We start from the raw sequence: 14,848 nt of genomic DNA, 5'->3' as shown, positions 1-14,848 counted from the left end.
ACAACTTATAAAGTTACGCTATTGATCCATCAAACAAGTCATCAAATCAAAAGAATACTGGTTCATTATCAGGCCGCTTCGTGATAGAATAGCGGTGCTCTGTAGGCTAGCAACCCGTGCTCCTACCCTGCCAGAGGACTGGTAACCAATGCAGCAACTTAGCTGGAATTTTGAGTGTCACATGCCATCAACGAGGGAGGGAAATGCAACATGGAAATATGTTGAATGCGGGACTGTCATGCACAAATCAGCCTTAAAGTGGCAATCTGAAAGATTTCAATCTGGTTGTTTTAGAATTTCTATTTGAGCGTATTTTTTGTTGATGCACGAGCATAGAAATACAATAGAAAAATTATATTTCTATATACAAGGTCTTCAAGTTTTCAGAATTGTGTGCATAGTTCCATTTTTTGCGTGTATACCAAAGAACAACAGCTGCTGCCGCCATTTTGGACTGAAAACGCTTATAATGATATTTTATTGTTCAACACAGTCCGTTTCGGTAGAATATGACAACAGAATAGAAATAGTTTAGTTTTACTACTCTATGGCACTTATTAGGCAGGATTATGGTGTACCGGTGTCCGGTAAGCGCTTTCAGTCCAAAATGGCTGAAGTGTAGCTTTGCTGCTGGGCGCTGATGTTGCAATGGAACGAACAATTGACTTTCACTTCTTGGCAACATGCGTTCTTTGTGTATACAACAGCATTTTTTCCCAGAATGTCACCTAGTTCATAATTCTGCAAATATATAAATATTGCAACACTTTTATGAGTGGGCTACAGGCTAAATCACAATTGTGTTACCTCGTTTGGCGATTGTGACTTAACAGACATTTATATAAATCTTCCAGATTGCCACTTTAAAACAATGTTGTAAAGTTAGCTAGCTAGCTAGCGACATTGTCATGCTTGTCAAAAAGAAAAGGTCTATAATTAGGGCTGTCAAAGTTAATGCAATAATGACGCGTTAACGCAAATTTGTTTTAACGCCACTAATTTCTTTAACGCATTAATGCAACCTGCGATTTTTAGGTTGCAGCATGCAGGCTCAATTTTAATGCTAGAGTGAAGATACCGGCGTCATATGAAACTAGAAAAAAAGGAATCCATTGGTACTAACCATGTCATACTAGCTTGTCGCAAAGGAGGCTAAAATAACACTCCAAAGTTATGTTAAATTTTGGAGAGTAAAAACTGCCATGGCCATTTTCAAAGGGGTCTCTTGGTTAAATATTTTAATCGATTGCCCGAATTGCAAAACTTTTATCAGTGGGCCATAGGCTCTATCACCATTGCTTTACCTTGTTTGGCGATAGATAATGACTTAATGGACATTTATTTAAATGAAAATCTTCGAGATTGCCACTTTAAAACAACGTTGTAACGTTAGCTAGCTAGCTAGCTAGTGACATATTAGCCATTTTTAAGCAATATTTGTTGTCATGCTCGTCATAACGTAAAGTTCTACAATACATCAAAATGACATGACACTAAGATAATATGAGGTTATCATAATATATTTAAAACCTTCATTAACGAAGTAAATACTTAAATTGTGTTTTTTTTATGTGATTGTACAACGTTAGCTGGTGTCTTGCCGATGAGTCGCGAGTCCTTCTGGAAGACTTCTCGTAACACTCGCTTTGGAGTGAGCCTCTGAAAAATCTCTGTTTGGAGGGACATATAGCCCTACCACTTCGCCTTAGCCCTCTATCGCAACAAGAGTCGGGACGCCCTAACCCCTACATGCGAACACGCAAAACAGAGGGATAGGGCTAAGTGGTAGGGGTGAGGGGTGTACTGGGATTGGGCCTAAATCTCATCCACTAGTATTAATACCTTTCATTGTTAGTGTTTTTTGAAGATTCCTGTTCATCTGTTTTCCATGTGGTTGAAGTCCTGGGCAGGTTATGGAAACATTTGGCACGTAGTCTTGGATTGTGTTTTTTCTTTTCTCCCAGATTGCATTCCGCAGAGTCTTTGCAGCAAAGTAAACATTATGAACCAACAACAAAATAAGACAAGAAAATGAAAGAGGCACATTGGGGCAATTCTCAAACGACAAATTTGTTCTTGGTGGTTGAACCGCTTTTGGTGGCTGTGTCTGAGTGAGACTGGTAGCCGATAGTCATCTTCAAGGGAAGCCCCAAGCGCTCCTTGTAAACTCTCCTGTTGACGGGGGAAAAGACACCATGAGAGGATGCAGAGAATGACATCATCTGTATTTATGAATGTAAAACACTTTTGCCACGCCTCACCCTATGTGTGTTACAGCTTCCCGGCTATCGAAGTCTGATGTCCAGACGGCTATTTTATCTCCTTTCGTGCGGATGTTGACCACGGCTCCGCAGACCTGATCGCTGTAGTCGTCAAAGGCCTCTCCGACTAAGCACAGGAGCTGGTGAGAGGACGGAGAGGAATAAAAGCAACTGTCATTTCATCATGATTTACGTCTCGACTAAACTATAAATCGTCCACACTCTCGTAAAGGAGTAAGGCCCTGGACATTGTTAGCTTTGTCAACCTTCATTAGCGAGGTGGATCAGCGAGAGTTTTGAGATTCTTTCTCTCTGCTGCACCCGTTTGACAAGAATGCTTTCAGGGTTTTGCTGCCATTTCCTGCAATTCATGTTGCATGAACTCTGTTAAGATCAGTGAGGTAGTAACATATTATCAGTGGTCTAATGTAACAAAGTAATAAGACTTCGTTACAGCACTTTTTTGGGAGTATCTGTACTTTTTTTGGACCGCATTTTACTTTTTATATATTTCTGTCAACTTTCACTTTTACTCCACTACATTTCCTAAATAAAATGAATACTTTTAATCCGATAAATTTCCCTTAAGCATCTTCGTTACTATTAAATTTGGCGAATCAGTGGTGCTAGCTTGCAAGTTACATCATTCAAGTGCAAACAAAGTGCTCTCAAAGCCGTAGTTAAATTTTGATTTCTGCTTGAGTCCAGGCAGGCTGCAGATTATGCTACATGTTGAATGGTACTTGTAACTACGAAAAACTGGATTTTGCTCTTTAAATCCTTTCAGTTGTTTGTTGTTTTTCTTCGAGTGTAATGTAGCCTCCATTTTTAACGTGGTGTACATCTTAAGAGGAATAAAAAGGGCACGGTCACACATGCGTGAATGCAAGTGACCATCGCCTGCCGAGGTGATTTTTTGAACTGAAAGTTCACCAGAGTAAACTGCATTTTGAATGCAAAGATGCAAATGTGCTCCACAACCGGAAGCAAATATTTGTTTCGCACTTTCGCTCGCGTAGAATGGAAGTGAACGGGAGGCGAATATTAATTTCATGCATGTGTAACTGCCCTATAAACTTCATAAATCTCAAAATTATGACTTGCTTGCTTTTTTATTAACAGCATTTATTTGTACTTTTATTTTTAATATTTAAGTACATTTAATATCATTCAATTACTTTTGATACTTAAGTACAGTAAATATCAAAGACTTTTACTCAAGTAATATTCTAATAGGTGTGTTTAACTTCTACTAAACTCATTTTCTCATTAGATATCTGTACTTTACTCAAGTGTGGCTTCCAGGTACTTCATCCACCACTGCATATTATATAGTGGCACTTTTAAGTGACATTAGTACTTTTTCTATTAACAAATTTCAGCAATAATATTGAATTAGTATTTAAATATCTTTTATTTTGCCATTGTAAATTTCTATATAAATATAGTTAGGACCAATAATACCAACTCATATAACCCCCATGGTATGGCATTCCCAACAGAACTTTTTTCAGCATTCTGATGATGACCAAAGCGTCATTTCAACGCACCATAGATACTATTAAACCAAACTAATCAGCTAGACTGATACAGACCAGCCGAGACTAGACAAGAAAAGGAAAGCCTCTGTCTGACGGAACGAAGTACAAGGATTTGGATTACTGGCATCACCAGCCCATATCCAGGACTGATTGCACGGATATCTGCCAGAGCTTTGACATTTCAGTTACAGATCCGCTCATAAAATTTGTTACGTGAAGAATGTCGTAAATACAAACTCACTGAATGGTAGGAAAACGTCTTAGCAAACTATAAGCTGCGTCAAGAGGGCTGTAAAGTAACAAAAACATAAATATTCTGATAGAAAAAGGTCTTTTCTGTCAGTCAATACAAACCATGTAAAATGAAAGATGGTGCAGAGCTCTTCTCTTGCTTAACGACTGGAGATTTGCTCAGCTAGTGGAGTGCTCAGTGCTGCCACTGGTGGCCAGAGGAAGTATAAATGAGATTACTGTTTTAATCAGTAGTATTACTATGATACCAGTGGTAGCACTGAGTGCTATGCTGCTCAGCAGCACTCCAGCCTCCTGATGTTTTTTACTCGGTTATAGGTCACTAATGCCGCATTTCCACTGCAAGGTATGGCACGGCTCTACTAAACTTGCTCTTTTTTGGCTTTCCATTAGCAAAAGTTGCGGATAGTACCTGGTACTTTTTTGGTAACACCTTGGACAAGGTTACAAGCAAGCTGAGCCAATACCAGAAGGTGTTGAGTTAAAACACTGCAGACCACTGATTGGTCAGAGAGAATCGTCACATCCTGCACAAACCCACCATTTTTCAATAGCCAAGCTACCATCAATAGCGACTGCAATTGTTTTATTCACATTCAGCTGAGATTCCTGCCTACATGGAGGAGAACGAAATAGAGAAAAGGACCTAGTACCCAAAGCGAGTTGAGTTGAGGCGAGCCAAATCATGCGGTGGAAATGAGGCATAAGAAGACCTTCTGATGAGTTAGAATTTTTTAACATTCTTCCTGCAACACATTTTATGTGCAGATCTGCGAAGTTCAGGCAGGTCCTGAACCAGCAGGGTAAAGCAGCACCCTCCACGACAACTCACAGCGCAACAAACTGTTCATTTGAAACTGTCCACGTCATTAAAAAAAATGTTTGTTTCCAGTTTATCATACGGACAAACAATTAGTGAGAATGTCAATAAAAAAAGAAAGTGACCCCCTTTCAGCCCAGGAAGACCAGTGGTTGCAATATTTTGACAGTAAAGCAAGTGCTGTCTGCTAACAGGCAAGTATAGCTTGCAAGATTTGTGTATCACTTGTCAGTGACCTTTAGCGCAGTGAGAGAGCTCGCCACAACACTGTGCGGACTGCAGACTTAGCAGCAGGCAAGCCAATTTTCAGTTGCCCTCATTTGACTGTGTTGTGACCCCTTATCATCAGCTCAGCATACAGTCAAGGTACTGGAATAGTATATATTTAGATACCACAGAAGACTTGGTTGTGTAAAAGGAAACTAACATAATCCGATCTGTAGCTCATTGTAGGTATGAGAAGATGAAATCAGCAATGTAACAAATGTAATGATAGAGTGGTATACAGAGGCTCAAGAAATGAGCAATAGTATCACTCATTTGAGTACCAACACTGAACAGGATACAAAGCAAACCTACGGTTTCAAGCCAGAAGCGGTCCAGGTCTAATCTCCTCTGCTGCTTGTTGAGCGTGAGCAGCCAGCGCCCGCCACGCTTGTTCCTCTCGTCCTCCCACATGGGTTCAATGCCATCCTGCAGCAATGGTTCACATAGTCAATACACATCCCAAACCACCGCACCGAACCTTCAAAACAGCCCTTAATGGTGAGGTTTCAGTGAGTTCAACACTGCCTGCAAGAAATATATCTTTTTCAACTCTTCAATAATCCCAGCAGAAATTATTTAAATCTGATTAAAGCTGGAACACTCAGGCTACATCCACACTAATACGTTTTAAAATGCATAACTTTTGCTACATTTATGCCTAGCGTCCAGACTACTTTTGAAAATGCGGTTGATCTTGTTTTAGTTTTAAAACTCCGGGGTTGCGTTTTACTCCGGATGGACAGAAACGGAGAACTTTGAAAACAATGACGCAGATGCCCACATTCGCTTCATGATTGGGGTCTTATTCGCCACGCCCCATCACATGAACTTTTTCTGGAAGAAAACAAACAAAATCAGCCTCGACCACCAGCGGTTAATTTCAACATGGATAACGAGGTTCAAGCATTGCTGACCTTGTTGTCTATGCTAGCTGCTGTTGTGCAATTAAATTCTGCATTTTTTAACGCTACTACTGCCTACATGCGCAGGAGGCAAGCTATTATTCGGGCGCTTTACATCCATTCCCGTGTCCAGCGCTGCTTCCTGTTTATACCGGCATGCGCATGCCCAATGTACGTGAATGGTCATGTGATATGCGTTTTCAGGCGTGGTAGTATGGACGGAGATTAATTCTGAAACGGCCCTAAAACGCTCGTCTGGACAGAGATTAGTGTGGATGTATCTTAAAAGGGTAGCAAGAGCTCAACATGTGTCCGTCCAGTGATGGTTAAATATTTGGTTAATGTCTTTGTCGCGAGTTGCATTTCTGTTCGCCTTCTACACAAAGCTCTGCTTCAACATTCTGACTCACAGTGTTTTGTAAAAAGCTACATTTTCTAAGAGTTAAAGTGTAAAACTTAAATTGTACAGGTGCTGATAAACTGACTCCCCTGCTGTGAATACAAGCTCACTAATTAGTCTTCGCCACAGGTGATCCCACTACTGATTTCAATAAAAGCACACTGATTATAGACTGCAGTCGTACTTGATATACTGCTTTTCCATTTATTTTCATCACTAGGGTTGCAAAATTCTGGGAATATTTAAGATGGAAACTTTCCATGGGAAAAAAAACAGGAATGAAATGGAAATATAAGGGGTTATTTGCTCAGGCTGTATTTACCATGTCATATGTAGATAGAAACAAACCTTTTACATATCATAAGCAGACAGATATTATCCATTAATTTGCCAAATAAATCCATTAATTAATAAATAAAGAGAACAGCTAATTTATAAAATAAATGTTTTACAATAAAGAATGAATGGAAAATTGATAAATTAAAACTCCTCAATTAGCATGCTCAATCAAGCTACATCCCACATCGTGCTAACGGCTAGCTTAGTTATAAACTGTGTAATAGTCTTTACTCTACTGTATTCTGGTTAAAGGAATAGTTTGGGTCATTTGGAGTGGGGTTGTGTGAGGCATAGATGACGGCTTCAGTTTCCCATCATAAACAGACTGTATAGCTGTCTGACAGCAAGGTAAACCGGCGAAAATATTCTAAATATAGCGTACACTTACATTTTTTTTAGGTGAACCTTTGTTTTAGGTGGTTAAAAATATGTTTTGCTGATGTCCCCGGCAGTACATTTCTTTGCTTCCATGCTGGTACTCCTGTCTGCTTCTCCAAACAGGGGGCATACCGACCGCCATCTACTTTAGGTAATACACTGACTATGGATAAGTACCTCACACAACCTTTCCTGATTCCTATTTAATGGGATATTGGAAATTGATTGAAGAAAATGCAATGCATTGTTACAATTCAATGGGCATTCTTTTAACCAAAACATGTCATAAGACCGAGTATTGGTTTTTTTATATTGAAAATTGTGCAACATCTTCAAAATTCCCGAGCTTAACTTCCCTTGGAAATTTACCGTAAATTTTCCGACCCTCTGCAACTCTAGTTATCACCTTTCTCACAGAGTATAATTAGTGGCTGCCGCCTCCTGCCATTTAACTAACTAAGCTTCCACACACAACAAATAAGTCACAGAAGCTCCTGTCTGCCCTCCAGCAATGATGCTGTTGTTTTTCCAACGAAACTCTTTGCTGACATTTCAATCAGGTATTGTTCTGTTTGCGGGAGATTTATTTGATTTTGTTGTCGCTACAATCTTGCAATTTGGCTTAATTGGTAAACTGGTGATAAAACTTGTTTATTCCATTTTTAATTCAATTATTCTCACGAGGATATCGGTTTGAAATTAAATGTTTTTCAAATAACCGGCAATGATATCAACTGCCATATGTCCTTTGCTTAGTTTAACAAATACAATATCTCATGATGTAAATGTGGTCTTCCACTTTGAAAGAAAGATGTTTTATAGCCTTTTACATGGTTCTTTTAGTTCCATTGAGTCTATCAGAAAGAGAAAATAGTTTTGTCCTTGTACAAACTGTTGAACACAAAAATAATCTCAACACCAGAGAGAATATAGGCATGCAAAAATATAACAAAAAGACGGATTTTAACTTATACTTGCACTTGAACTACTCACACTGTGCATTTACATAAATGGTAAATAAATAAAACGTACCTTAAAAAGGGAGTAATCGCAGCCTGACATGAGGTTGCTTGACAACTGGATATGGTTGTAGAGACTGAAATGAAGAGAACAAAACATGCTCATCTCATCTCAGTAATTCAAAACACACGGTATACAGTCATGACATATTACTGCTTCAGTCACTCTATAGAAGTACAGGAAAACAAAAAAGACTTGGGAGAGATTTATTGCTCCTTACGCCCAGAAATCTTCAACCGTGTCAAATTTAGAGATGAGTCGCAGGTTGGCCTGCCATGTTTTGCTCTTGTCGTTCTTGAAGAACCACAGGGACCATCTGTTGGGCGAAAACAGAAAAAGGAAATTTGCATAAATGTAACAAAGCCCCTAATTAAACAAGAGGTAAACAAAAGTAACCAAAAGCCATTGAGCTTCGGAGCAAATGAGCGACGTATGGATGCACCTGGATGCTGCCGAGGCAAACTGTTCAGTAAATCATGCCGTCACTGTCTTGGTCCAATTAATTGTGAATGCTTTGTCATAGTGGTTCGAAGCTGAATTCTCTTATGGCTCAGCAACTGCTTTAAGCTCTTTTTGGGTTGGGGAATAATAAAGAAAACAGTGGCTGTTGACACTATTATAAAGCCATTAAAGCAGCTAGTCTGTCAGTGGGTTGGGTGGTGTTTTTAAATGAGCACTGTCCAAATAAATGCCAGAAAACAGAATAAATCAACTGATTGAAATGTAATTTCTTTGAGTGGCATTGCATATCCATAACAGAACGTCGTTCAGTTTACGGCACATTTGTGTATTCCATGTTAACTTGTCTGGTAAAATATTTGAATGTTTAATTATAGGTCATAATCTGAAGCAGCATATTGTGTAGTCCCTTAGATTGATCTCTATAGGGTGTTTAATTTGTCCCCTAATGCATGATGGGATCAAGGTTATAAGAGTTTAGAATCTTCAATGTTTTTATTTTATTTTAGTTTAAAATTTTCATTTCATTTTAGTTTTAGTTAGTTTTAAGAGTGTTGCTGGTTTTAGTTTGGTTTTTCAGAAAATATACAACAGGTTTTTGTATATTTAATTTTACAGTAGTTTTAGTTGTTTTTTTAGGGCCGGGTATAAGGTCTCAGAAATATGTAACTACAAGGGCTGTCAAAGTTAACGCTATAATAACGTGTTAACGCAAATTTGTTTTAACACCACTAATTTCTTTAACGCATTAATGCAACTTGCAATCTTTTGGAAGATGCTCATTTGAAACTAGAAAACCTAAGGAATACATTGGTACCAACCATGTCATACTAGCTTGTCGTGAACGAGGCTAAATAACGCTCCAAACTTAGGCTAAATTTTGGCGAGGAAAAACTGGCATGGCCTTTTTCAAAAGGGTCCCTTGACATCTGACCTCAAGATATGTGAATGAAAATGGGTTCTATGGGTACCCACGAGTCTCCCCTTTACAGAAATGCCCACTTTATGATAATCACATGCAGTTTGGGGCAAGTCATAGTCAAGTCAGCACACTGACACAATGACAGCTGTTGTTGCCTGTTGGGCTGCAGTTTATCATGTTATGATTTGAGCATATTTAGTTTATGCTAAATGCAGTACCTGTGAGGGTTTCTGAACAATATTTGTCATTGTTTTGTGTTGTTAATTGATTTCCAATAATAAATAAATACATGCGTTTGCATAAAGCAAGCATATTTGCCCACTCTCGCGTTGATAAGAGTATTAAATACTTGACAAATCTCCCTTCAAGGTACATTTTGAACAGATACGAAAAATGTGTGATTAATCGCGATTAAATATTTGAATCGATTGACAGCCCTAGTAATTACATATGCATACAAAATACATGGTTTACATTTCTTTCATGTTTAATCTTCGCGCTGCATTAGTGTCCGATGTGAAGCTATTGTGGCACAGCTCCATCACCTGGAATGTCAAGTCCATTCACTTTCTGTGGTTCAATGTCACGAGAGTTGACGAAAATAAAAACTGATATTAATTTACATTCATTTTTATTAGTTTTCAACCATATTGTTTCAGTTTAGTTCAGATTTGTCTTAAAGGATATCATTTTTATTTAGTTTCAGTATACTAACAATATTTTACTGCTTATTTTCGTTTTTGTTTCAATTTTAGATTACTATAATAACCCTGTCTGGGATAGCCTCATGCACCCCATGAACCTATCAAACTAAATAAACAGATCAAGAAGAAGATGAATGCTAATAGACTAATGTTGTTTGACCTGTAATATCATAACTTAGCTGTTTGGAAAATCATGTTTGATATACTGTACTAATTTATGGTTTTGTGGGAATATTTTGCCATTAGCATGCCACTGATGTATTTCAAACCTCACAGCTGAGTTGCGAAACCCTTTAAAAGTGTTTACGGTCCAACTTTTCTTTTAGCTGACTGGCTTTCTGTTGAGTTTGGCGTTTCTATTTGACCTGTTTGGACATAAATATCCCTGTGGAATTTAAATATATATAACATATTCAATTGTTGCTTATTTGTATTCAGCACAGAAGGGAGTTGGAATCTCTCCGAGTACGGATTGAGAGGAAAGCACTGAAACACTGGACAGGTCACCAGACCATCACAGACAATCAAAGTCTTACTGTGGGGAAATAAAGTCTCCCATCCAGCTGACTGCATTTGTTTGGAGTGAGAGATAAAACCCACATGAAGAACATGAAAACACACAGATAGAACCGGTGCCACAAGTAAGACTGCTAACCACTGAGTCACTAACTACAGGCACAATATTATAAATCATTATATTATATATAAGATATTCTTATCATTAAATTAGTTGCTAGAACACGCCCAGAATTAAAGACATTTTCAAAACGTAATAGTCTGCTAAATCAATCTGGAAAGCGAACAGGTTTAAATTTGGCTAAAAGAGTATGTTTTTATCGTGTGCTGTGCACAGACCATTTTGTGAATCGCTCAGCTTCCTCATGGGGAACACAGCGTTCTTTGTTTCTGGTGAATGGTCAATTCATGTCTCGCTTTCACTTCTGCATGAGACGTGTACTCAGTTGTGTGGAGGAAGGGTCATTCAGTACTTGAACTGTGTTTAGAGATCAAAACAACTATATGACGCATAAGTCACCAAACTTTTCTTTGAAGTTGATGATGCGTACGTTTTTACATACACTCAGATCTGGGAGCAGCCCAGTTCAACCAGTGGGGGAGATCAGTACCAATACTGGTGTTTCTGAACATCGCCAATATATATGATTTCCCTGTTTGGCCTCAAAAGTGAAAGTCCAAGCAAATTGAAAATGTTCGTTTTAATTTCATTTTGAAGCACCTTGTGTCGAACAAAACCATCTCAATTCAACAGGCAAACAAAAGCAATTATTACAGCAATATTACAGCTAAAACTAACTATTATTTTTATTACCAATTAATCTGTCAATAAATTATTTGATTAAATTAATTAATTTTAAATTAAAGTCCAAAAACTTGTGAAAACACAAGTACAAAACCCAAAGATATCCCATTTACAGTTATACAAAATTGAGAAAAGCAGTAAATATCTGGATTTTCTGCTTGATTTAACTACCAAACATTCAAAATGAATCGATCATCAGTATTGTTGTTGATTCATTTTCTGTCAATCCAATCGTTGATTAACTGATGACCTGTGTACTTTCAGTAAAGTTGCCAAAGGCAAAGGGAAATACTGAAAATGAATGAAAACTTTCTATATTTTAAGGTATAAATTAAGGTTTTATTGATAACATTTTTATGTAGACGAATATTAAATAATACATCTACAGAGCCTTTAGATAGGTGCCAAATAAAAGTTTGTTTTTTCCTGAAAAAAATATTATGATTGTGAATTAATCATTTGAAAACTTTTGTCAGGTCCAAAATGAATGTTTTGTTTATCTCTGTGGAGGATATCTGATGTTGGATTCCCACTTCTAACAAGGCTTGTGAGAAAATGGTAAAACAACGTTGGTATCATGCGGTATCTCTAGGTCGTCAGTTAGTGTGGAAGAAACGGATAAATGACTGAGATTGAATAAGTGCCTGGCAACGGCTTGTTGTGAAGTAAATGGAATGGAACGGGGGAGGGAGAATGCAACATCTAGTAGCTGAATGTCATCAATAGCACCTTTAAACTATCCCAACATTGAAATGGTTCCTGATATAGAGGGTTTACAACACAAACAAATTAAATATTTAGTTTGTTTTCACTTGCTCGCAATAGTAGTACACAGTACAGTAAGTTCTGCAGCACTGAAACTAGTTGATTCTTTCATGTCAGAGTGAATATGATTTTACTGCTTCAGAGAGTGATCAATGGACATTATACAAGCTACATCATTTTGAAAAATTAAATAAGTGTGTTCTAATGCTTGTCTTAATTTAACTCGCTATCTCTCGAATACATTTTTAATTGCAAACCCTAACCCAGGGGTCTGCAACCTGCGGCACCGGAGCCACATGCGGCTCTTTAGCCACTCTCCAGCGGCTCTCCGTGGATTTTTTAAAAAAAAATTGTGGAAATCAATAACTGTTTTTTTGTTTACATTTTCATTTTTATTTATCATTGTTGTAGGTCTATAGTACGACGGAGTATTAGGGCCACATTGAGGAAAACAAAAGAATCTGAGATTTCGAGAATAAAGTCACAATATTATGAGAATAAACGTCGTAATATTAGTATATATATATGTATAGTAGTATAGTAGTAGTAATTTTACGTGTTATTGTCTTTCTTTCTCGTAAAGTTATGACTTTAATCTCGTAATATTACGACTTTCTTTCTCGTAAAGTTATGACTTTAATCTCGTAATATGACTTTTTTTCTCGTAAAGTTATGACCTTATTCTCGTAATATAATGTATTTTTCTCGTTAAGTTGTAACTTTATTCTCGAAATCTCGATTGTTTCCCAATGTGGCCCCATACCTCACTGAAAATGTTTTTGTTGTTTTTTGCCTAAAATGTCTCTTTTGATAGTAAAGGTTGCCCTAACCTGTTCTGGAGGGGGTGTTTGATGTAGGCCTCTGGTGTCAAGGCTTCTAGGTTCACAACCTCCTGTCCAATCTCCTGTCCAGTCGCCTGTTCATCTTCATCTTCTTCAGGCAGGGTTGGACTTGGGCTGGTTTCCTTAATAAAAGGCAGTCAGGTAAAGAGGTGAGATCACTGTAACAGTGGCATGACGACGTCTAATCTCTTAAATAACAAACTTTCCAGTTGATGATTACACAAGTGAACACGTCATCAGTCATGGCGGTACACTCAAATACAAGTCAACATGTATAAAGAGCCCATCTGACAAAACAAAAGTGTGGTTTTTAACACCAAAAAGATTAATAATCGCCTAAATACATTTTTAATTAACGTAAAAAAAAATATCAGTGACGTCAGCGTTCACTAGTGAAACCCGATATGAACATGTGCTGGGACACATTTCACTCATGTGAAACCACATGGCAAACTATTGCCAACATTACCCCACTATAAGTGTCATGTTTGTTGATGAACGTCAATAATAGCAGCTAGTTTAAACATGCACTTTAACTTACTTTACTTGCTTGGTACACACAGTATCCGATATAACGTGACACCACACATCTGGACCCATAGTCTTGCATTTAAACACCAAATAGTGTTTATTTAGTGGGAAAAACACTTTTAAAACTGCCACTTAAACTACTCTTAACCATCATCTACCGTTAGCTGAAGTAACAGCCAGTAGAGTAGCTCAGAGGTCAGCAGGGAGCAAACAGCTCTGACAGCTGACGTGACATTTTAGCCACAAAACTAACTAATATTTATATTTAACAGCTTCTAATACACGCCGAATTTACTACTAGGTCATACTAATCACACCCGTGTTAATAATTGTTACTCAGGTGTGGTTTTCTAGGGGTTAAACTAAGTAACTAACTTGTTTAGTGCTGAAAGCTGGTGTGGTTCTGTTCTCCAAAAGGTGAACGGCACGTCGGTAGTTAGGGTCGTGGCACCAGAAGACCAACTTATAACTACTCAAAAACAACACGTTTAACTGTAAAAACTACCATTTTCCTTTCGAGGATTAATGTATGAAGTTCTATATAAACTTTAAATGTGAACTCGCCCTGTAAATAAAGCGCATAAAGCCCCACTAAAACGTTTAGATGTGTTGTTTTAGAGAGAAAGTGCTCACCGGTTCGGCGGTCGCCATCTTATAAAACTCTGTTGGGGAAAAGTTTCTGTTACGTCGTACGTGACGTGACGTCAGCACGCTTTTGCACATGCGCAGTTGCCGTTGCATCTTTACGAGAATAAAAGTCGTAATATTATGAGAATAAAGTCACAATATTACAAGAATAAAGTCATGATATTATAAGAATAAAAGTCGTAATATTATGAGAATAAAGTCATAATATTATGAGAATAAAAGTCGTAATATTATGAGAATAAAGTCATAATATTATGAGAATAAAGTCACAATATTACAAGAATAAAGTCATAATATTATAAGAATAAAAGTCGTAATATTATGAGAATAAAGTTATAATTTTACGAGAAAAAAGAAAATAACACGTAAAATTACTACTACTATAGTACTATACATATATACTAATATTATGACTTTATTTTCATAATATTACGACTTTTATTCTCATAATATTATGACTTTTTCTCATAATATTA

The 14,848-nt window shown here is 37.5% G+C and overlaps 1 protein-coding gene across 2 annotated transcripts; it reads right to left on the bottom strand.

Annotated features, from left to right (window-relative positions):
- Nucleotides 1-1,499: 1,499 nt before the first annotated feature.
- eif4eb (eukaryotic translation initiation factor 4eb) lies at nucleotides 1,500-14,436 on the bottom strand. 2 transcript variants are annotated; one of them, XM_037747092.1, is made up of 7 exons: nucleotides 14,358-14,436; nucleotides 13,182-13,315; nucleotides 8,401-8,496; nucleotides 8,193-8,256; nucleotides 5,454-5,567; nucleotides 2,262-2,401; nucleotides 1,500-2,172 (listed from the first exon to the last, which is right to left on the bottom strand). In XM_037747092.1, exons 1-7 carry the CDS (start codon nucleotides 14,373-14,375, stop codon nucleotides 2,058-2,060), a joined length of 681 nt encoding a protein of 226 aa, XP_037603020.1. In that variant the 5' UTR covers nucleotides 14,376-14,436; the 3' UTR covers nucleotides 1,500-2,057. The 2 variants fall into 2 exon arrangements, with proteins under 2 accessions (XP_037603020.1, XP_037603019.1); XM_037747091.1 differs by lacking the exon at nucleotides 14,358-14,436 and adding an exon at nucleotides 13,735-13,818.
- Nucleotides 14,437-14,848: the final 412 nt, after the last annotated feature.

Source organism: Sebastes umbrosus, chromosome 16, assembly GCF_015220745.1.
Source record: "Sebastes umbrosus isolate fSebUmb1 chromosome 16, fSebUmb1.pri, whole genome shotgun sequence".
In the NCBI taxonomy this organism is placed as follows: domain Eukaryota; kingdom Metazoa; phylum Chordata; class Actinopteri; order Perciformes; family Sebastidae; genus Sebastes; species Sebastes umbrosus.
The sequence above is the reverse complement of the archived record's forward strand: the minus strand, read 5'-3'. Positions and strand labels throughout refer to the sequence as shown.

What these genes read in the sequence shown, in the direction of transcription:
- eif4eb (XM_037747091.1), bottom strand. Translation starts at nt 13,803, where the DNA reads ATGCAAGACTATGGGTCCAGATGTGTGGTGTCACGTTATATCGGATAC. An exon ending in GTGTGTACCAAGCAAGTAAA is followed by an intron (nt 13,316 to 13,734) that starts GTAAGTTAAAGT and finishes CCTTTTATTAAG; the next exon opens with GAAACCAGCCCAAGTCCAAC. An exon ending in ACCGCTTCTGGCTTGAAACC is followed by an intron (nt 2,402 to 5,453) that starts GTAGGTTTGCTT and finishes TCCTCTCACCAG; the next exon opens with CTCCTGTGCTTAGTCGGAGA.